Below are 21,297 nucleotides of genomic sequence, written 5' to 3' on the forward strand. Positions count from 1 at the left end.
GGGGTAGTTAGTAACTGCGGAACCGGGATGCGGAACCGAGGATGGGCAGGGATGTTCGCAATTTGCGGAGGCTTCACGTGCACTATTGGATTGAGGATCGTCCAGCTGATCGGTGGAGCTGGCCGTGGCGTTTTAGTCAGGACTAGTGAAGAGTAGTGAGAGTGAAGAAGGAAGGATGGCTCCGGTGACTAGTAGGAGATCCCCCCCGAGTAATGAGGCATCTTCAGAAATGGACGGAACCGGAGCCGGGCTAGGAAAGTAGGGTTACACTGTGGCTACACGTGGATCAGCTCACGTCCCATTGATTTTGTCCCTGACGCTTTCGGTCTCGACAATCACCCCTAGAACTCTGGAATGTGAAATCGTCCTGGCCCATTGTCCAACCTTGTTCAACCAGCGTCCACTTGGACCCTATCGGAACGGCAATCATGTTGCTCAACAGTCGGCTCAATGCAGACCCACGGCCATCGTGATAGGGGCGCACCCTGCAGGGTGCTCCGTGCGGTCCGTTCTAGTTTAAATCTCAAGATTCATCACCACTTCATAGGCGAATGATCTCTACACCGCCAGAATGAGCACCGTGAGGCCCGATAGGCCCCAGTTTAGGATTCAACTGGTCGGCAGACTGCACCGCTCGAGTCAGGGTCTCGTCGCATCATCCTGGGTAGGATGCCCAATTTGATGGACACAGCGCAACCTCTGCACCAGTGAGATCTACGATCATTATCTGCCAATCAGCACGTCACAACGCTCGATCGTACCGTCCTTTAAGCTTCAGCCACTCGATCCATTGCATATGCCGGACAAATGAAACCGAAGCCAGCGCAGGCTGCTGTTGGCGCCTGCATTACGTACCCTAGGGCAGCAGCGTTGGGCCATCAAGTGGCAAGGCAGATACTGAGCCGGAGTGATCTATCCAGCAGACGGCTCGGATAGCACCTGTCGCTTGCTGGAGTGTTTCGGCAGGTCACGACTCGGCATCCGTGTCCTCGTCGGCCCATTGTTCCCGTAAAGACTGGATCGATGCGGCCACGTCCCAGCCTGTCCGAGTCCACATTTCCCTCAGGAGAATCTCGGCCGCCTCTTGATCCGGTCTCTGCCGGATGACCCAGCCCCCTAATGGTGTCAGTAAGGTGACCATACCATGATACCTGGGCTGTCACCTACAGGCTACCAAGCTGTGCCGTGCAGTGAAAAGCGTGTTCTCCGCTTTGGGATTCGACTTGGCCAAGCCGAGCACCATGAAAAGGTGGTGTCGAATGGTTTTCTGCATTGTCAGAACAATTATAGCAATATAGTTCAGCAACCAACCTCGATGTTTCGTGAATTCTTGAAACTCTCGTAAGCAAGAGAAGGACTTGGGCAACACGAAAAGGCCAGGACAATCTTGGCGATGTGGTAGTACTGGACCCCGATCACTGATAAAGTCAGTAGACTCATTGAAAAGTGTACGGCAACTCACCATGCACCGGTAGCAACATCCACACCTCTGGGAATCGACGGGACACATCTCTGTCACGAGGAAGAACTCGAAGAGGATGAAAAGAAGATGGCTTTCTCATGTTCCAGTCTTCGACCTCCTGAGCCATACTCTGTAGGGCGGTATATTCTGGCGAGGACACTTGGCTGAATGCGCATTTCAGCACTTTAGCTAGTAAGAAGACCATCCGCGCGGCCCAAGCAAAGTCGTCCGTTCTGAGAAATATATCTGACTGATGGAAGCTTTGCAGGTTTGTCCGCAGAGGCTGTTGCGAGATCAGCGACACGTGGATATCCTCGCGAAGACAGAGCCAAGCAGCTGCCTCGCCTAGTCCGCCGGAGGATCCAAATGACGATATCGTGTTGAGTATATGTGCTGCGCCAGTCAGATGGAACTGGTTATCGTCATCTAAGTCAGTCAGCTGGTGATACCCTTATGGTCACCGTACATACACTCCATTTCCTCATGCTGGCGTAGGATCGCAACAGCAGCAAGAACGACATCCGTCAAGTCCCCTCCTGAGCCCGACAGCGCCGGAATCAGAAGTTGCAGACAGTGGTTATGATACTGCAGTGCCTCTGCCTCGTTGCCCTTGCTCTGTCGTTCAACATGCCGAGAGGAGAACGCAAAGATGGCAAATCGCAGCACCGGTTCCTGCATTGCCCTCACCGGAACCTCTACCTCGAAATGTCGATGCGGGTCGGTGATATCTGCCTGAAACAATCAGCCTATGCCAACAAGCCAGTGACCCCATACTCACCCACAACGCCATATTCTCGACGTAGTTCCGCATCAGCGTAGCCTCTCTGTCATTGAAAGACAGCTTCTGTTCCTGTACCAAGCAAGCAGTCTGTAAATCCCTAGACTCCAACGCCCGGTTCAAAGACCCCGTCCAACCCCCCACCTCATGCGCCGAGCCATCACGCATTTGCTGTATCGCAGACGTATCCCCCAATCCTTCACTCGAACTCAATGCTTCAAACCCACGACCCTCCCCAACCAACCCCCCAACAACATCCCCAGAGCCGCTCTCTTCTCCCCCATCAACAACTCTATACAACCTCTTAATCCCCACTGTCTCATCCACAAACCGAACTTCAACCAGTCAGTCAGTCAGCACCTTCCCCCTCCCTCCTCCAGCAAAAAAAAAATAAATAAAAATAAAAATAAATAAATACTAACCCGGCCCCATCACCCCCATCCACAATTCTCTCTCCGGAAACAGGACATCATGATCCCCGGCTAAATCCAACCCCCTCCGAAACCGAACATTAACCCCCCTCTTACATGCCACCCCCGCCCGATGACAATGCATACAAGACGGGATGTTAGTATCACCTGCACAACACCCCAAAAGTCAATTAATCGAAAAGTCTAGACCATGGGGCGATGATGGTGTTGGTGTTGGTGGCAACATACATCTCAAATGACGCACTGCATTAGAAGAAATAAGCCAGGATTAGCTAGTCCATTCCCACAACCAGCTATGCTAATCACCGGAGAAAGGTAGTTATAGTTAGTACATACCGCGACATCGTTGACTTAAGTGTTCCAGGGGATTGATTAGCGGGGCATACGGACAACGACCCAAAGGGCATGGAGGGAACATGAACGTACCAGCCCGCAATCAGACGATTCCTCGATTTGTGTGATGGGGTCATGGGTCATGGGTCATGGGTCATGGGGGGATGAGAAATGGGAAAGACGGGAGCGAGCGAGGAGGGTCGGACGGAAAGACTTTGCCGTGTAGATTGAATGGGGGCCGCGGCTAGGCCTCGTTGGGAGCATCCCCCGCATAGTGCTGTTCTGGGCCCATCCCATCCCCGCATTGGCGGGCGGGCTGGATTGGGTAATTTGCCGTCGGGCGGAGGGTCCCCTTCAGGGGTTGGGATTTTGGCATTTATTAGGTTTGAGACATTTGTTGCCAAGTTGGAGGTTAATTGTGTGTGTGTGTGTGTGCTTGTGAAAAAGAGGTCTTTAATCTAACGAGCTGCTCAGAGGTAGATAAGTTACATAGATGCTCCTAGGTGAACGCTTTAGATGACCGTTATGCCCAACCAATCTGCAGATCAATAATACTCCGGTAAATTGCCAAAACTCGGAATCGCGTCCCCGCACTTGAACGCCGGGCTGTACGCCTTCTTCGGCATATACCCATTCTTCCATGCCGTCCGGTAACTCCACTGCGCCGCCGACTCCGTCGCCCACGTCCAGTAGAACCAGCCCATAGCGCTCTCAAAGGCGGACATTTGGGCTTCGGCGTATGTTTGTAGAAATGTCTTGTATCCCTCCGAGTACACGCCCGGAACGGCGTTCGCTTGCGTGCAGCTGCAAGTACCGGCGCTCGCGGTGGGACAGTATTCCGTCGAGTCGGTCAGGGAAAAGGTGCCCTCCCAGCGGGTGCCGCGGCCGACGTCGTTGAGGTACTGCGCGCAGTCGGTGTCGGCTTGGGACCATTCGCCGCAGATCGTTGGACCCCAGCTAGATTAAAGTTCATTAGATGTTGTTTCGGAGGAGGGGGAAGGGAACGTACCCCGTACTGGTGACGTTGATCGCCTGGATCATGCTGTACCAACTCTCGCAGATCAGCTCCACTTTTCTCGTATGGTTGAGGACGATCTCGCCCGTGTTGAAGACGGTGTACTGGTGGGTGTCCAGCATCATGTTATCCGGGCGCGTTTTGAGCATCTTGTCCCATTTGCTCAGATTGAGGAAGCCGTCGTGCACGGTAACCCAGGCTTTGATGCCGTTCTTCTGTACCAATTCGGTGGCTTGAACGGTCCAATTGAGAACGGCTTCCACGGGAAGGGACAGCATGAGAGGTTCATTCACGAGGCCATAGATCGTGACAACGTTCTTGTACCGGTCTTGCGCGAAGAACTGCGAGAGCTGGTCGTGCATCTCGAGAGACCGTTTCCGGTTCAGCTCCCCTTCGGTACCGTTCAGCCAGCGGATCAAGCCCTGTCGACCACTGTGGTTCCAGCCGTTCTGGCTGCCAGGAATGCCGTGTGGATCGAGATTCACGCGCAGTCCGTATTTGCGGCAGTATTCGATGGCCCGGAGGAGGTATCGCCATGCAATCTTGGGGACATACGGGTCCCCGTCGTATGTTCCCAAGGCCCAGTACGAGAATTGCATCCGGACGTGGTCGAGGCCTGCATCTCTGATGTCGGCAAAGTCTTGCTCGGTGATAAAGGTGGCATAGTGCTTTTCAATCACTGACGCGGCTTGGTCGCCGAGTTTCTCGGATAGTGTCCACTCGTCGATAATTCCCTCGTCGGAAGTATAAGAATTGAAGAGCGAGGGGGCAATCCAGGGCTCAATGGACAGCCAGCCTCCAAGATTGACACCGCGAATAGGCTGTGACCCGTACGGAAACTTCTCATTTAAGGGTGGCACGTTCTCGTTCGCTTGGGCTGAGTCGTTCCACGTTGAATTCAGTCCCATGATGTACAAGCCACCGACTGTCGCGTTCGTGAACGTCAAGTTGAACCCACTGGTGTCATACCACGTAAACGGGTCGAGATATGTCCCCCTGGCGTAGGCCTACCATTGTCAGTTTCACCCAGACACACACATATGGTCAACCATACCGGAATGCTATCACGACTGATCCCCAGATCCGAGCTGCCACCTCCATTCCCCTTATCACGCAGCCTCCTCGCCTCAATAATCCCAACCGGAATAGCAATAGCCGCCAGCAGCAACAGCACCCCAAAGAAGATAAACGTCTTCTCCCACCGCTTCCAAAACGACGGCCGTGCAGCAGCAGACCTCTTCCCACTGCCCACCGAACCCTCCTTAGGAATCATAGCCTCCATCGCCGATCCCTCACCACCACCACCACCACCACCACCACCACGATGCCTCATCTCCACATCCGGCCCTCCCTCCTCCAACTGCGCCCCCGAAACCACCCTCCCCTGCATCTGACCCCTCGGCGCCACCGCAGGAAACGGCCTCAACATCAACGGCTCCTCCCTCAAAACTGGCACCTTGCGCTGCCGAGTCCCCTCCCCCGGCGACGCTGCATCCACCCCCAAATGACTCAAACAATCCTCATCCCCATCCTGCGACCCCAACAACTTGGCCAACGCATCCCCACTGACCAACCCCGACGCCTCACCCCCACCCTTATGTCTAAAAAACGCCGCCAACCTCTCCTTCCTCCGCTGTCTGCGCGTCTCCCGATCCGGTCTCTCTTTCGGCTTCCTTCCCCCAGTACCTTCCGCACCACGCAGCGGCGCATCGTCGCCAAGACCCCCACTCATCCGATACTGGTAATCATGCTGGTACTCCCTCGCCTGTGTAACATCCTCTTCCGTAGGAACCGCCATCTCAAATCCCTCCCGCCATGCATCACCCTCGACCTGCGCGCGTAACGGAACCCAAGGTTCCTCGAAATCATTATCGTATTCGTGGACATCGTGTTGGTCGTGGGGCTCGTAATCGTAAGGTCGTGGGTGGGCGTGGTGCTCGTCGTCGTCGTCGTCGTCGTCGTCGTCAGAGTTATTCGCCTCCGTCTCGCCCTGGTAGATGGAGGGAGAGTAGTAGTAGTAGTAGTTTGGGTCGGGATCCCGCTGGGTGTCGCCCAGGTGGTCCCGACTGCGGGACGGGCTCGGCATGCAACCGGGAGGTTAGATAAAGTAAAGGTCCGGAGCGAATGGGGATTGGGGGAGGAGGGGGATAAAGAATGCGGGAGTAAATTAATTGGGTCGATAGGTCCGGGCGAGGGATGGAATGTTGCCCCGCCGGTCAGATCAGTCTAGACTGCTCCGTCCCACGCTGACGGTGGCCCAGTCGTGGGTTGGAGATGGCAGATGGGACGGTGGTACTACCGGCTGGGAATTGGGGGGGAGACGGTCAGATGGTAGATACAATGGGAGGAAGCACTAGTCGGAAGTGTACCACAGCGGGGTCGCCAGGAACCGGGGATTGAGCTGGACGAGGTCAGCTCGAGGCCGGCGCGTCTGGCGATAAACAAAATACGGCCGATTTGAAACACACGCCGGCCGTGTATGGGATTTGCCGTTTGGGGTCTAGTGCGGAGACGGGCTGCATCGGGTTTAGTTCGGGGCATCAGGGACCAGCAGGGGACTGGACCCTGATCTAATACAATGTCAGTCTGACAATCTACCAGTTTATTACTGTATATTTTCTATCGTTACACTAGTGTTGTTACAATCTATCCCCGCTCACTTAGTACTTGGTGTAACGCAGGTACGGCTTCACCTCGCGCACCTCACCAAACTTCTTCTTGGCATCCTCCGTCGACACCGAGGGAGGCACAATCACATCCTCACCGACGTTCCAGTCGATCGGAGTGGCAATGCCCTTGCGGTCCGCCGTCTGCAGGGAGTCAATGACACGCAGGACTTCGGCGGAGTTGCGGCCCGTCGAGGCAGGGTACGACATGGTGAGACGGATCTTCTTCTCAGGGTCGATGATAAAGACGGAGCGGATGGTGAACGGGATGCCCTTCTCGGCGATGTTGTCCAAATCACGCTGGTCGACCATGTCGTAAAGGAAGGCCACCTTGCGGTCGGCATCGGCGATGATGGGGAACTGGACGTTGGTGTTGGCAACCTCGTTGATGTCATCGATCCACTTGTCGTGGGAGCCGAGGTCGTTGGCACTCTACAACCTCAGGGTTAGCGGAGGACGAACACCAGCGCAAGCTACTCACAAGTCCGATCATCTTGACGCCTCTCTTCTCAAACTCATCCTTCATCTTGGCAAAAGCGCCCAGCTCAGTGGTGCAGACGGGGGTGAAGTCGGCGGGGTGGGAGAAGAGGATGGCCCAGCTGTTGCCGATGAATTCGTGGAAGTCAATCTCGCCATGGGTGGTGGTGGCCTTGAAGTTGGGGGCTGTACGAGTCAGCACATTCCAATTAAAAGAGGTAGTTAGACCTACCGGTCGATCCGAGACGCAGACGAGGCTGCTCCTGGGGAATGGTTGCGAGGAACCGGCGAGAGAGGGGCTGCAGGCGGGGCTGAGCGCGAGGAAGCTGGGCGAAAGACACCCGGGAGAGGGGGGTAGCTCTGGGGAGAGCAGTCAGGGCACGGAAGCCGGCACGGGGAAGGATAGAGGCCATTGCGATTGACTTTGGGGCAATTGAGATGGATGAAGAGGAAATGGAAGCTTTGGGGTTCCGAGTCTCAGCAGCTCAAGCTGTTTGCGTGATTGCATCAGCGGGGGGCCGCTAGCCGGTTTGGGCAGCTAACCGTGCCTCAGGCATGTCTGACTCCGCCGGATGAGTCTTTATCCACTACGTACAAGGTAGTAGGATGAAGAGGAGCAATTCCTTTATTGCACTCGTTAAAACGAGGTGGAAGCAGGCTCTACTAATCACGAGCGAGTGTTCATCGTACACATTTTGTGCTCAAGGTACTCTGCTTCCGACCGAATACTCCAGACTAAACGTGAGCTGACTGGCAGACAATACCAAGCTTTCAATGATTTCAGGAATTAGAAGTAGTAACATGAGCCGGGTTTCAGCTGTCTCAGACTCATATCAATGCTCTAAATGTCCGACTTAAGCCACTTAGATAGCTGTTCCTATATGGGAGGAATAATCGGCAGAGTCATATAACTAGTATAGCTCGGTCCAAAATGGATGCTGTTTATCCCCTCAAAAGTGGCCTTGCTCCTATATAGAAGCAGGCTGGTTAGCAAACAGGCCCCACATTATAAGGAAGACTTACCGATCAATAGGATCATTATGCTCCCATACCCCCGATTGAGCCGTATCACCCGAGCTCACCTCCAAAACTAGCTTGCCACCCGGCTGGACCACCACATTGGTCGGCCAGAGCTCGATATCAACGGCATAAACCTCTCCAGGGATCACCGGCTGCACATTGGTCAAGCAATAATCCCGATGAGGGAGCCACTCCCGGTGCTTGGGGTGCGATTCGTTCACTTTTCTCAGGCTGACGCGCAACCAACCTCTCGTCACCGGGATAGGGTCGCCAAATGAACCAGTATAGAAGATTTCCTTTCCAGCGGCGGAGATATGGCGAAGAGTGAGAAACAGGTCAATATCAGATGGCGTGATATTGCTCCTGAGGTTGGCAGTCACCGACACGTTCAGGTGGGCAGTGATGTGGCCGGTCACCTCAGTTTCTGATTCGAAAGCAGAGGTCGTGAACACAATGGACTGCGGTGATTGCTGGGTTCCAAGTGCTTCGTAGCTCAATTTTCGGGGAAAGGGCTCGGCTGGAATGCCCCGCCTTAATCCCATATCATAGGAGAGGTAGAACTTGGTGTACTGGGTCCGAGCAATTGGCCATTCCGTCTCCGTTCGCCGTGAAAATCTCTTTTCGCCCTCGGGGTCACTGGCCTTGACATCGTACCCTTTTCTTAGCATCAAGTCAACTGAAGGCACTGCACCCTTCACGGACCAACCGACTCGGTCCTCACCCTTCAAGAATGCGTCCAGGAAGCTGCGCTGGACTTCCACCTCTTCGGGATAATAAAAGGGTAGGTCATGCCGGCCGACAAAGAAACGGATATACTTGAATTCGGATGCTGCCTGCATGTAGGCACAAACATTGCCCCGAAGATGCAAGCCAACACCGCCCCAATTAGCACCACTAAGTATGGGAACTCGAATGTCCTCCGGATTGAAGTTCACCTGCGTCCAACGCTTATCGTCGCGGTATCGGTATTTATGAGTATCATGGACGAAGTCAACTCGGTTCTCATACAATTCTTCGGGGCTAAGATCGCCATCAACGGTATCTGGCCCGTAATGCCGCGCCGCCCTTCCGGGCAGCCCGTACTGGTTCGAAGAGACCTGTCGATCAAACCAGTTCCCAGTAAATCCGGGCGATTGAGCCAGCTTTGCCGCGAGACGTCGGTCTCGCAAGTTTCCAAAGAACGTGGTGGAAAGGATACCCCCATGTCGGATGGCGTCGGCGTAAATATCCGCAAACCCTTCCCAAGGGACAATAGCCGCTAGGCCTTTGGGATTCATGCTGGCCACCCACCACTGCGTCGTGGCAAAATAGCTGATTCCCAGAAGACCGACTTTTCCTGATGACCACTCCTGCTCCGCCGCCCATTCAATTAGGTCGTAAAAGGCTTCAACGGTATTACCGCGACTCAAGATGTCAAGCTTTCCGGGCGACTGACCGGTTCCCACTTCGTCGGCTCGCACCACGACATAGCCATGTTTTGTCCAGTAGCTCGGGGTGGGAGTCTCCCAGGCCGACTGCCCCGTCTGATGCTCGGAAGGAACACTTTTGAAGCTCCCTGGATGAAATCTATGTCGAATCAGCATTTGCAACAATAGAAGGTGCAAAGGCAAACATACTCGCTGTAGGGAATGTCCTTCCCATATGGTCCGTAGGTCGCTAACACAGGGAACTTCTCCCCTTCGTCGGTGGACTTTGGCCGATAGACGTTGCACCGGATCAAGCCGCCAATTTGGAGAGGGACACTGACGTTGTGTTCAACGATGTATGAATAGGTTGTCTTGTCGACGGTTCTGGCATCCTTGACCTGAAGAGGCATGGCTCGGTTGATTCAATATAGAATATTAAATCAATACAGATTGAAGCGTTGTAGATGCGCGCACGATTGGATGGCGATGTGTTTGCTTTCAACCTCGATGGTTGTCTGCCAGACCTATATATACGCACGGCGGGTGATGTGAGCTGCAAGGAGACAACAGCAATCATTCGGTCCGATATGATGTTCTTACCGAACATTCCGAACCCGGACTCGCACATGTCGCGACTGTCTTCATTCACTTAAAACATAGACCAATTAGATCTGCGCAGCGCAAGTGTCGGACCGTTGAGTATCGACCCGATACTCCGGACATGTCCACCCAAGCGAACATCACAATGCAACTTTGATGAACCGCCCATTTCATAAGTATTCATCAGACATTTACCGATCTTTCCAATACTCCGATTGTTCGCACCGTGCAAGTGCCAGCATAGCCAAGTCCACGTCAGAGTTGAAAAACGACAGCAAGAATTTATCATTGTCAACTGTGGCGAACGGTAAAATGTCATCTGCAGGTGTTGCAACTGCATCCGGTGGGATTCTGTTATGTAGGCCGAGAATGTCCGTATCATTGTTGATATGGTCGCACGGCTTCGCCTCGTGGTATCCCGGTGAGGTACTACATGTATCAGTGGCTGGTCTGGAAGATTCCACTCCGTCCTGTGCTATATATCTATATTGCCATTGGGCATAAATACGACTGCACTTTGAAACCGACTCCAACAGCCAGCCAGAGTGGGGGCCGATCAGTTTCTCGGTCGGGGAGACTAATTCGTCTGGATTGCGCACGCTTCGTTGAATCAACCTCTTGCGATGAATAGTGAGATCTTCAGTGGATACAGTCATCGGTAGAGAGGGCGTCAAACTTTCCCACTGTGACAGTGAGTGGACCGTTGCCGACTATAGGTCGATCAGAATGAGAATTACAAACGTACCGCTTGCTGCAAGGTAGCCCAGTAGGACTTGAGCCCGCTTAAAAGCACCATGCATGAAAGCAGTTTATGTCGCAAAGATGATAGCGTCGGTGAGGTGAAATTTTCCCGTTTGTGGATCAGAATCGCATACACCGAGGCGCTGACGAAGGCACAGTAACCGGCGATAGGAGGGATATACGACAAATCAAAGTTCAATGATAACAAGCCATCAGCCCTGTTAGCAAACTTGTTGGCCTGTTGGACAACAACTTGAGTGCAGGTGTCTACAATCCCCACGTGTAGAGATGCCTTGTCGAGGGACTGGCCGGAAAACAGAGGAACCATGCTCCTGTGAAGGTTAATCGCACACCAAGAGAAAACAGCCTCCACCGTAAATGCTCTACCGATTGAGGTCAAGTCCAATCCCGTGTGTGTGTCGTTGTACTTCGCAGCCGGCGAGATCAATCGGTAGAGATTGGTTGACTTTTGGTGAAGCGCAACTACCTCATTGAACCGAAGGTGCAATGGAATCTCGTGAAACCGGGCCAGCAGTCGTTGGACTTCCAAGCTACTACCAATTAGCAGATGTTCGGGGAGGACTAGTGGCTTCCACTTACTATACTCCCAATGCTTTCACGAACTCTGCTAATATCGATGGCTCTTCATTACCGGCAACATCGGAACATGAGACAGGCATCCAGGCGCTACTCATTTTCTGTATAGGAACGACACATTGCCGTCGAAACGGGGCATCTGCTGCTGGAAGGATGATATCAGTGGCATGCGCTATGTGGCTTACTGCGAAGGAGTCATCGTAAGGAATGAAGCAAGTAATTATCCAGCACGTCCAGAACGCTCGACGCCGAATTTCCCGGTCCATGGCGACAGCTGGATTCTCCGAGGCATCGTTAAACTGCGAATGGAAGCCTAGAATGCGTGCTGAAGTGTATGATAGCCTTGTAACCAAGTCATTGAAAGCCATGGTTAGGTCAGGATGGAGTCATACTGGCATGGATTTTCGCTCGCTCAAGTTCCCCAACCGCAAACCAATATAGACTTAAGATAGAACATGTCTGGACTGTCTCGAGGGCCGGACGATCTACGTGACCTAAGACATGCCGACCAGCGACCTCCGCCCATGAGTCACTCACTTCTCTGTTGGCAGTCCGATCATTTGAGTATTGTTCCTGGGTGCCCAAATATGCAGGCTCTGAGAACCTGGATGCAGATTAGGTGGCCTGATCAAGCTTCAAGTTTTCCGTGACGAACGTACAGGGATGCCAGTGCGAATATAGCCCGTAACATGAAAGGAGGCATCACATCTGACATGTAATCACTAAAAAGCTTGCCATCATGGAACATGAAAGATGACGTAGCCTTGTGTGACACAAAGATCTCGAGAAGCTTGACTCCGAGAGCACGAGGCGGAAGAGCCGCTTCTAGCTGTTCAGCTGATGCCGTCTTTTCGACATGGTACTCGACGCGTTAGTTTGTCTCCAAATATACTGAACGTTGCCAGTCCTTCGTAGTCGAATTACCTCTCCCCAAGAAAAGGAGGATCTACCCACACTAACATCGGCTACTCGGCTTGCTTCATAGCCAAGCCCCGGGCCACTTTGCAGGGGCTGGAGATTGGCTGTGGTGGCGGAGCCATGTCCACCTGGGCCGGTAGAGGATTCCGCCGAAGCGCTCTGAAATGGTCAATAGTGTCAACTTGATGTCTCAACTAGGAGGAACTTCTAACCATCGTCTTCTCTGCATTTTCATCCAACTCCAGGCCCTGCTGCTGCCTTTTTCGAGCCCACCGGTCCAGCGCCAACATCTTGCGATCGGGCGGCGACGGATAGTAGCAGGGGATCTTCGAGCGGAGACAACGTGAGCAGGTTGGGATGCTCCCGAGTACACCGCAGCTAGACTGTTCAGCACTTTCGACTGCGCCAAGTTACTACCATGGCGAGGTACCTTTCGCTCGCGACATCGCTGACAGGCTGTAGTGGAGGGAGTGGAGTGTGTTGAATCGGGCTGATCAAGTGACGATGCCATGATTGCGGGAGTTGATCGGGATTCAGCTTTTATCATCAAATCCTCAGCGGTATAGATAGAACACAATGTTGGGTGAACAAAGGCTAAGATGAACGACAAGCGGAGCAGAGGTGTAGAGAACCAAGATACAAAGGATTCACCGCCGGGAGGTGTAACTGGATGCAGATTGGGATGTACCGGGTATCGCGAATACTATGTTTCTTTCATTGGAGATAGCGCACAATAGCAAGTGCTTACGTCCAAACTGGCGGCCTTTGAAGCTTGGGCATTGACCGGAAGAACTCTCCTGGGGTTCAGGCCGAGAAGTGAAGACCAGTCACCATTCGTGAAATGAACATAGTCGATATTTTAGTGTAGGAGATGGTACTTTTGGATAGTGTTTAGCAACTGACAGCTGTGACAGTTGTACGGAGTACGCGGCGGGCGCTTGATTCAGCTTTCCAATTGGTTCCTTATCTGCCGCCTGTCTCTCGATTAGCTGCAGTCGCCAGTCACTATGGAGTACTCCGTCCCTTGACATCCATACAACCGAACTGCGGAGCAAATGTGGTCTTGACAAGTGATTGCGCCAAAACATGCACCTGGCGGAGTGCTTAGCTCTCAAACTAGGAAGCCTCAGGACTTGTTTTCTGCCTCAGGCAGCAAATAATCAAGGCGGTAACGATCTGCCAGTCATATACCACGCTTCTTCAAGACAGGCAGGCGGAGAGCGCCCCACTGCAATCTTAATCTGGAACAGAGCGATGGCCTCAGCTCATCCAAATTTTGAGATTCAAATTATGCTTGTGCGGAATCGAAGCTTAGCATAGCTGACAGCCTGACACAGGTACCACACACGACCAAGCTCATACCACGTTCCCAACACCAGCCCAGCTCAGCCCATGAAGTTATCAACATCCCCCCGCCGGAACCGGCACCCGGGCCATCCGGCACAGGCAAATGAAAGTCACCTCGTATTCCCCACTCAATCGCCCGAACTGACTCTCAGCCTACGGCAGGGTCGCGGTGGATGCTGCGTCCCGTGGGTGTTCGGATAAAGTTGGGCACACATCCTATTCTTATCCAATGAGATACAGTCAAGTGAAGACGGTCTTAGATGTTTAATTAGTTTCATTCAGATTATGGGTCCAAGTGCAGAAGATGATGTGATCTCAGGGGTTTCGTCTGCATCACCCACTACATTCGAAACAGACGGCAATACTCTGTCGACTCAGTGAGTCGGCACAGGTGATCCCTCTCCAAGGCACATATTCTATCTATATTCACATAACCGCCGCAAGGGAAACATGCATCATTCGGTAGTGTGGTTGACGCTGCTGTCGGTGACAAACAAATTGAACCCAATCCAAACCTAGCTATAAATAGCTCAGAGAGGAATGGTACACTATAGTAAGCTTCAGTCTGGCCTCGCACGGAACTAGACTAAGCTTATTCTTCCAGTGGTCTGGCCCAGACCTTTATCTACTTACGGAGGATGGAGTAATAACTATGTGGTGATATCGATTTTCGACTGCATAATCATATACGTGATCGCTGGTCGATACACAACAGGACCAACAACGTGAGCGGCTGTTGTGTGACATGCAGGGTGAACCACCAGTACCACCTTGGTCACTAAGCAATGGTCAAACGACAAATGACATCTCAGATTCATCCCCTGATAGGGTTCTATCTACCATCCATCCCTACAGTCCACACTCCACAGCGCTTATTCCATCCATCCTTCCACCGCCACAAAGAAAGGACCCAAAAAGTCAAAGCATCCCATCCACTAGCCGCCCCAATTCTCCAAACAGCCCCCATGCATAAGCAGCCATACTTCCATAATCCAGACAGACTCGGAAGCAGGAACAGCAAAAAGAAAAGAAAATCAAGTAATACTGTTCCAGATACCGACGATCCCAACAACCGAGTCCACAGCGCATCTCCACCCACACCCTGGACCCTGAATCCTGATTGACGGTCCGGCTCCAATCGGCTGGAATTGCCCGTCCATTCAGGACATTGATGTTCTACGCGCTGTCTGTCTCTGGCTAGACTTGGATTTAGTGACCTCCTCGCCAGTCATTCCGATCCTTAAGCACTCGTATAAGTCAAACATAAGTGCGCGGGTTGCCTTGCTTGGGTTTTCTTTCTTTTTCTTTGACTTTGCAGCTGCAGACGCAGAACTTAAAAGGGCGTGGACCCTACATACCTATACTTCTACTTTCGTTGATTTCATTCATAGGTGTCGGACATGTACTAATTCCCTTATTTTGTTGATTCACCGGATTCTCTTGACGCTCTTTACTGATACCTTTGCCTTACATTGCCATCACCACCTACCAGACCTAATTGCGATGCATCAATAACCACACCACCACCACAATTCCACTGCAACAATCACCAATACAATCAAACCGCAGAAATGACCACTCTCCCCAACCGCCCCACCCTCACCCTCCTCTTCTTCCTCGTCCTCCTCAACTTCTACCTCTTCCACCGACTCCTCCGCCAACCCGTCCTCGACCTCCCAACCACCATCGCCACCACACCCACCCCATCACCGTCCCCAATACCAACCACCACAACCTCAATTCCACCCACCGAACCCTCCCCCGAACACGAAACCCAACCCAAACCCACAATTCCCCTAAAACTGTGGCAAAAAACCGGCCCTCGAGGCCTCACCCCCCCAAGCGACAGCTACATCAGCACGTGGAAGACCCTCACACCCTCCCTCCGACACGAGATCCTCTCCGACGAGAGCAGTTCCGCGTACGTGGACTCCGCATTCAAAGACACCTGGCCGTCCATCGCGACCCTGTATCATGCGATTCAAGTCCCCATCGTGAAAGCGGACTTACTCCGCTTGCTGATCCTGTACCATGATGGAGGCATATGGGCTGATTTGGACGTTTCATGCGAGGTCTCGTTGCTGGAGTGGGGATTAGGCCTTGGGGTGGTTGATCCACCCGAACAATACCAAAATGAAGCACCAAACGAGAACAGAGAAAGGAAAGAGATAGAAGTGGACACAATCGTGGGCCTCGAATTCGACGGCTGGCAATTCGCCAGCTGGACGGTCCTATCGCGGCCGGGATCCCCACACATGAAAGCCGCGATCGAGTACGTCGCGAACCAACTCGAAACCATCGCGGAGCAGAACAACGCCACCATAGAAGAAATCACCATGGACATGATCCCAGATGTAGTGGACGCGAGTGGTCCGCAGGCGTTAACGATGGCGGTGTTAGGGAGTTTGAGTCGCGGACTGGGGGAGAAGATCGGGCGGGCGAATATCACCGGGTTAAGGGAGCCGCGGTTGTTGGGCGATGTGTTGGTGTTGCCCCAGGCGGCGTTTGCGGCGCGGCAGGGTGGATATCCTTTGGATCAGGGGGCGTATTTGGTGTCGCATCATTATGCGGGGTCGTGGAAGAATGAGAATGGGGGGGAGTGAGAGGGTACCCAGGGGGGTTTTGTATATGTGTGTGTTGGTGGATGTGTATATGTATGGTATATAGGTTTGTATGATTGGATATAATGTTCATGTTGGTATTTAGACACGATGGGATTTTATGTAGACATGTTCTTGACTCATTCCTTCCTGGAATGGCAGCAGTGGAAGCAATGGCATCTAATACACATATACCCCTTCGGTTGAGTCCCAGGAGATACAAAGACTCGAATTACTAAAATGAAGGCAAGCCATATAAATGACAGGCGGAGAGCAGCATACTCAAAGTTGAAAGCGAAAGCGACTAACCTGGCAGACCAGCTTAGTTGGTCCAACACAGTCAGACACGTTGAAAAGAAGAGGACTCACCCTAGGTGAAGATGATCATTCCAATTGTATTCCCTGTTTTATGTAGCGAGATCTATATATCGAGGTAATTTCGGGATGACCGGTGCCGGTTTTTGATGTTGAGACAAGCCCAAGAACAGGAGTGACAGCATAAGATGGACTGACAGGACTCATGTATGCCTTACGCGGATTGACTTGATACGGAGGCTGGCAAGTAATGGTCCATTCAAGGTCTATAGGTATAATGAAGGGAGAAACATCATTAGTTACAATGACAGTCACGGCCGGCCCCGCTCTGCATGCCTGGTACAATCCACGGCAGGGCCTCGACTATCCACCGGGTATGCAAACGCCTCACAAAGATCTCAAACACGCACAACAGAATGGGAAATTAGAGAAGAAAAACGGTACATCTCGACCATCGTTGGTATGTCACAAGGATAGATAAATTAGAAATCGTCATATGCCACTCCCATCTGTACAACTCCGGAGCCAACACCATTCAAGGAAATACAAGTGCAAAGAAAGAAGCTGATCTGCGCCGGTCCAGAGAACCAAGACAAACCAGTCACTCGGACAACGGGAATCCGGGACGGTTATAAAAACGACTGAGAATGATGCTGCCACACCAAGACGCCCTCGAGGTCGCTTCCGCGACTCGTCTCACGGTCGAGGTTGGCGTCGGCAAACAAAAACGAATGCATAATCCACCCGGCACGGGTGGCTTATTATGAAACCTCCCCAAAAGCAAGCTTTCAGTCGGTGCTGCGTGTCCGTCCGAGTCGAATCTCGGCGGCCCAGTTGTATGCGATTCTTATGGCAACGCCCCAGAACGAAAGGCGGCGAGATAGGCAGCATGCTATCTCGTATCGAAAAGCGCGAGCTTCTCAACGGGCAAAAATCTCTATCGAACTGTCCAACAGTGGTCAAGTCATAGCGAAGCGTTCCTCCTCCGGGTATCGAATGCGAGCCCTTCAACTGATAATTTGCCTGGCGCCTTCTTTACCCAGGACACCCGGCTCCTGGGGCTTCGGGCTCCTGTCGCGCCCCTTCTTCCTGCTGAGGAAAGCAAGCATGCCGCTGTTCGAGCCTTTCCCCTTGATGGAACCGGTATCGTAGCCTTCCGCGGGAAGGGTGGAGCTGTGGTCAGCAAGCTCGCTCCAGCTGCCGGCCTCTTCCAGTACCATCTGAACTCCTCCACCCTTGCTTTGCTTGCGTGTTGCGCCTCGCGGGTGAGCGGCAGAAGGTGGTAAAGGGCGGTGGAAAGGTGGCGCCGGCGGGGGTGGCGGAAGAGGTAGAGACGCTTGCGATGTCGGGGTCTCGCTGAGAGGGGACGGAGTGTCAGGTTGAGTCAAGTGACTGGCAGAGCCATCGTTCCGCAGGGGAGGCGAGTTTCTCGAGAGGTCGGGTTGGGAGACCTGTCGCGAATGCGTGGACTGTATCGGGAGGCACTCTTCCGGGTTTCTAAATCACGGTAAGTAAAAATCATAGAAATACAAGCACAGGGACTTACGTCGATGCAGCAATCGCATCCGCGGCGTTTCTACTATCGGTTAGCTCGTGCCCCAACATGCTCGTGGTCTGACGCCCGACATACCCTGCATAAGTCACCCTGGTATAGTCGAAGGGTTCAAACATCGTCTCAATGAGACGGTGTAACTCGTCTTCTCGGATCTCCTTGGCCGTCGCATCCTCCCGCAACTCCGCTCTGGGTTTCTGCCGGCGGGCTCTGGCCTCGAGCGGTGCCTCCTCCAAGAGCAATTCCTCCAGATCGTATGTAGCATCAAAATTGGTTTTGTCGCTAGAGGGTCGGAACACGGGCGGGACTTCCTTCTGCTCGAGCGCCACAAAGTCGAGATCGGCGAAGAACATGTGCGAAGTGAAACTCTCAAAACTGATCGCACCGATTCGCTTGGACCGGTCTCTTTCCATGAATGCCGCCATTGCTCGCAGGCATGGAACAGAAACCGCGGGGTTTGTGACGAAGTATTTCGGTTGCGCCTTTTTGATGTTTTCGCTGAGGACATCCTGACTCCGACCTTCGAATGGGCGCTAAATGATGTCAGTTCTAGCCGATATCAAGCTGTACCTAGGCAACCGACCTTGTTGTAGATGCACTCGTAGAACGTAACTCCCAGTGACCACCAGTCGACTTCGCAGTAGTATCCGCCGCCTTCGTATACCTCCGGGGCAAGGTACGCCAACGTTCCAGATTTACTCGTTAGAGGCTTGCCGGGTCGAAAATCGGAGGCGACGTTCTAAGAATGGTCAGCGTGATAACAACCGAATTGCATCCGAACCGACTTACAAAATCTGCCAAGTGAACGTGTCCCTCAGAATCTAACAAAATATTGTCCGGCTTGACGTCACGGTGGATGATTCCCTGCGAGTGGATATATCTCAGAGCACAACCCAGCTCAGCGATCCAGAAGCGCACTGCTTCCTCCGTGAAACATTTCCGTGAGATATGGAATCGCAGGTCACCACCATTCATCAAATCCACCACAATATATCTTCTCAATTATCAGCGACTAAAGACGTGGGAGGGTCGTGTGGGAGAGCTGTTGCAGGACGCACATATATTCAATATCTTGGAAGCTGTATCTCAAGTTGCAAAGGAACGCATGGTTCAAGTGCTCGAGCATTCGCCGCTCACGGATGATATTCCGTACGCTTTCCGACCGAACCACTATATGAGAAGACCTTGTCAGTGGGAGCACTTTTTCCTATGCAGCAACGTACCTTCTTCTTTTCGAATATACTTCAGCGCAAACGTCAATCCGGTGTCCTTTTTCTCCACGATACGGACCTTGCCGAAAGCACCTTTTCCAACCACCCGCAACAGGCGAAACTGGTTCAAATTCACTGCGCCGCATTGTCAGCATCCCCACGGTCAAATATCCTCTGCCACACGCATGACGGAGCAAGACCAATACGCACACTCATCGGTGGGAGCCACCTGCTTCCCTTGCGAGTTTCCCATTTAGAAAGTTGTGTAACCACAGACGCTGGAAATCTTTTTTCTGAGTCACCTCCAGCAACATCCCATTCGAGCCACGGCTAGATTTCGACAGCGAAGAATTGATGCGAGGGGTGGATAGTCTGCAGGGATCGGAGGAGGCGGTCGGAGAGGATAGGGGAGGGGCGATTGAGGAACGTCGGAGGGTAAGGAAGAGGAACTTTATAGGAGATGCTGAGATCTGGACATCCAGGTCTAGACACGACGAGACAGGTGTTAGCCAGCAGCAGAAGAATTGCGGAAGATGGCGGTGGTCTATTGGCACGGGAGAACGTGGGCGGAGGGGCTCATTTTCCCGATTCGCAGGGGGATAGCCTTTTCCAGGTGAAACCTACCCCAATGAAGAGTGATGACAGCCAAAACCCAGAAGGTTGATTGAAAAGTGACAGAGAAATCCCGACGAGGACAACCCAACGGAGGCCTAGTCGGGGGAGAAGGGGGGCGGAAAAGAGCAGGCGATTATGGGATGGAATTCCGAGCCAGGCGTGAGAGGAACGGGGCAGCCCCTAAGACGGAGTAGTTGATGGTTAGTTCGTTCGTTCTGACCAGCAGGCGGGCCGCAGTAAGTGGCCTGTAAGTCTGTAACTCGGAACTCCCCAGCTGCGTGTCGCGGACAAAAAGGACGGCCGAGGAGGGATGTCGCTCACTGCTGGCGGGTTTGGATTTGGGTTTGATTTTTACTTTTTCTGGTCGCTCACCTTTCGTTGCTTTTGGTTTTGCTTCTTCTTCTTTTCCTTCTTCTTCTTCTTCTTCTTCGTTGCCTTTTTTAACTTTGGTTCTGGAACCCAGCCAGAAGGTGACCGCTAATTTCGATGCGAGGTGAAACAAATGAGAGAAAAGCACCAGGCCCAGAAAGGAGGGGATAGAACGAGCACGATGCGTGAATCACAATAATACGAGGCGAGCCCAGGTGACGGGATTAAGCTATGGGGAAGTGCTGGAGTTTACTTGGGTCGGCCTGGGTAAGCGAAGAGAAAGTCTGGAGAAATCCAAGATGCAGCAATGGATGGGAACTGCAAACCTTCCTGGTAAGACACCGTATTTACCAGTTAAGTTACCAGGCTTCACGGCCAACAGCGGTGAAGATGCAGCGAAACCGGGGGTGAAGACACGGCGTGAATAATATTATTTTTATAATCCTAATAATGATGGAACTGGAAGCTCCTCAGGTCTGGATGGAGACGACAGAAAAGGGGATACTACTACTAAGTTACTAACCCAGGAGAAGTGCCGCTTGGGCCCACGAGGAAAACGCGCCGGCAAGTGGGAGTGCGAAGGCGAAATATGGATCAGACGAAGAACTAGGCCTGCGGTGGACTGGTGGAGAGCCCGACAGAAACCTGAGGCTGTGACATCTGGAACTCTGGAGGGGAATGCCGAGGAAGACGTCTGGAATGAATGGCTGCATCTGCGGCCTACTGCCAGACTACCAGTAGTAGCTCCGTCGATAGCCATGAGATACATAAAATCGACTAGCTGCCACCGCAAGAGAAGTAAAAAAAAAAAAAAAAAAAAAAAAAAAAAAAAAAAAAAAAAAAA

At 52.6% G+C, this 21,297-nt stretch overlaps 7 protein-coding genes across 7 annotated transcripts; 1 reads left to right on the plus strand and 6 right to left on the minus strand.

The window, feature by feature from the left end:
• Positions 1–967: 967 nt before the first annotated feature.
• BO80DRAFT_479437 (uncharacterized protein) lies at positions 968–2,813 on the minus strand (the record flags this gene model as incomplete). Its single annotated transcript, XM_025723299.1, has 6 exons — positions 2,241–2,813; positions 1,933–2,194; positions 1,463–1,888; positions 1,312–1,418; positions 1,168–1,267; positions 968–1,116 (listed from the first exon to the last, which is right to left on the minus strand). Exons 1-6 carry the CDS (start codon positions 2,406–2,408, stop codon positions 968–970), a joined length of 1,212 nt encoding a protein of 403 aa, XP_025573157.1. The 5' UTR covers positions 2,409–2,813.
• A 642-nt stretch (positions 2,814–3,455) lies between these two features.
• On the minus strand, positions 3,456–6,441 carry exg2 (putative exo-beta-1,3-glucanase). Its single transcript, XM_025724401.1, has 3 exons — positions 5,074–6,441; positions 4,014–5,026; positions 3,456–3,961 (listed from the first exon to the last, which is right to left on the minus strand). The coding sequence occupies exons 1-3, from the start codon at positions 6,103–6,105 to the stop codon at positions 3,550–3,552; spliced, it is 2,457 nt and encodes an 818-aa protein (XP_025573158.1). The 5' UTR covers positions 6,106–6,441; the 3' UTR covers positions 3,456–3,549.
• Positions 6,442–6,679: 238 nt separating this feature from the next.
• On the minus strand, positions 6,680–7,575 carry BO80DRAFT_447192 (peroxiredoxin; the record flags this gene model as incomplete). The annotated part of the gene is made up of 3 exons (XM_025721596.1): positions 6,680–7,117; positions 7,167–7,348; positions 7,395–7,575. 3 exons carry the CDS (start codon positions 7,573–7,575, stop codon positions 6,680–6,682), a joined length of 801 nt encoding a protein of 266 aa, XP_025573159.1.
• A 204-nt stretch (positions 7,576–7,779) lies between these two features.
• Positions 7,780–10,188, minus strand: BO80DRAFT_152597 (CocE/NonD family hydrolase). The gene is made up of 3 exons (XM_025713800.1): positions 9,799–10,188; positions 8,186–9,748; positions 7,780–8,130 (listed from the first exon to the last, which is right to left on the minus strand). The coding sequence occupies exons 1-3, from the start codon at positions 9,996–9,998 to the stop codon at positions 8,040–8,042; spliced, it is 1,854 nt and encodes a 617-aa protein (XP_025573160.1). The 5' UTR covers positions 9,999–10,188; the 3' UTR covers positions 7,780–8,039.
• Positions 10,189–10,379: 191 nt separating this feature from the next.
• BO80DRAFT_447194 (fungal specific transcription factor domain-containing protein) lies at positions 10,380–12,734 on the minus strand (the record flags this gene model as incomplete). The annotated part of the gene is made up of 8 exons (XM_025721597.1): positions 10,380–10,617; positions 10,717–10,871; positions 10,934–11,480; positions 11,530–11,851; positions 11,919–12,130; positions 12,186–12,388; positions 12,487–12,603; positions 12,657–12,734. The coding sequence occupies 8 exons, from the start codon at positions 12,732–12,734 to the stop codon at positions 10,380–10,382; spliced, it is 1,872 nt and encodes a 623-aa protein (XP_025573161.1).
• A 2,628-nt stretch (positions 12,735–15,362) lies between these two features.
• BO80DRAFT_360869 (glycosyltransferase family 32 protein) lies at positions 15,363–16,394 on the plus strand (the record flags this gene model as incomplete). The annotated part of the gene is made up of 2 exons (XM_025715982.1): positions 15,363–15,896; positions 15,960–16,394. The coding sequence occupies 2 exons, from the start codon at positions 15,363–15,365 to the stop codon at positions 16,392–16,394; spliced, it is 969 nt and encodes a 322-aa protein (XP_025573162.1).
• A 1,319-nt stretch (positions 16,395–17,713) lies between these two features.
• On the minus strand, positions 17,714–19,722 carry BO80DRAFT_436738 (serine/threonine-protein kinase; the record flags this gene model as incomplete). Its single annotated transcript, XM_025720973.1, has 8 exons — positions 17,714–18,203; positions 18,253–18,282; positions 18,337–18,791; positions 18,842–18,997; positions 19,048–19,252; positions 19,317–19,428; positions 19,482–19,604; positions 19,680–19,722. The coding sequence occupies 8 exons, from the start codon at positions 19,720–19,722 to the stop codon at positions 17,714–17,716; spliced, it is 1,614 nt and encodes a 537-aa protein (XP_025573163.1).
• Positions 19,723–21,297: the final 1,575 nt, after the last annotated feature.

The sequence above is a fragment of the Aspergillus ibericus genome (genome assembly GCF_003184845.1).
Source record: "Aspergillus ibericus CBS 121593 unplaced genomic scaffold BO80scaffold_33, whole genome shotgun sequence".
In the NCBI taxonomy this organism is placed as follows: domain Eukaryota; kingdom Fungi; phylum Ascomycota; class Eurotiomycetes; order Eurotiales; family Aspergillaceae; genus Aspergillus; species Aspergillus ibericus.

Excerpts from the sequence above, each read along its gene's own strand:
- exg2 (XM_025724401.1), bottom strand. The coding sequence starts at position 6,105 with ATGCCGAGCCCGTCCCGCAGTCGGGACCACCTGGGCGACACCCAGCGG. Across the intron at positions 5,027-5,073 it reads TCAGTCGTGATAGCATTCCG|GCCTACGCCAGGGGGACATA; the intron begins GTATGGTTGACC and ends TGACAATGGTAG. Across the intron at positions 3,962-4,013 it reads ATCAACGTCACCAGTACGGG|CTGGGGTCCAACGATCTGCG; the intron begins GTACGTTCCCTT and ends ACTTTAATCTAG.
- BO80DRAFT_152597 (XM_025713800.1), bottom strand. The coding sequence starts at position 9,998 with ATGCCTCTTCAGGTCAAGGATGCCAGAACCGTCGACAAGACAACCTAT. Across the intron at positions 9,749-9,798 it reads AAGGACATTCCCTACAGCGA|ATTTCATCCAGGGAGCTTCA; the intron begins GTATGTTTGCCT and ends GATTCGACATAG. Across the intron at positions 8,131-8,185 it reads CATAATGATCCTATTGATCG|GAGCAAGGCCACTTTTGAGG; the intron begins GTAAGTCTTCCT and ends GCTTCTATATAG.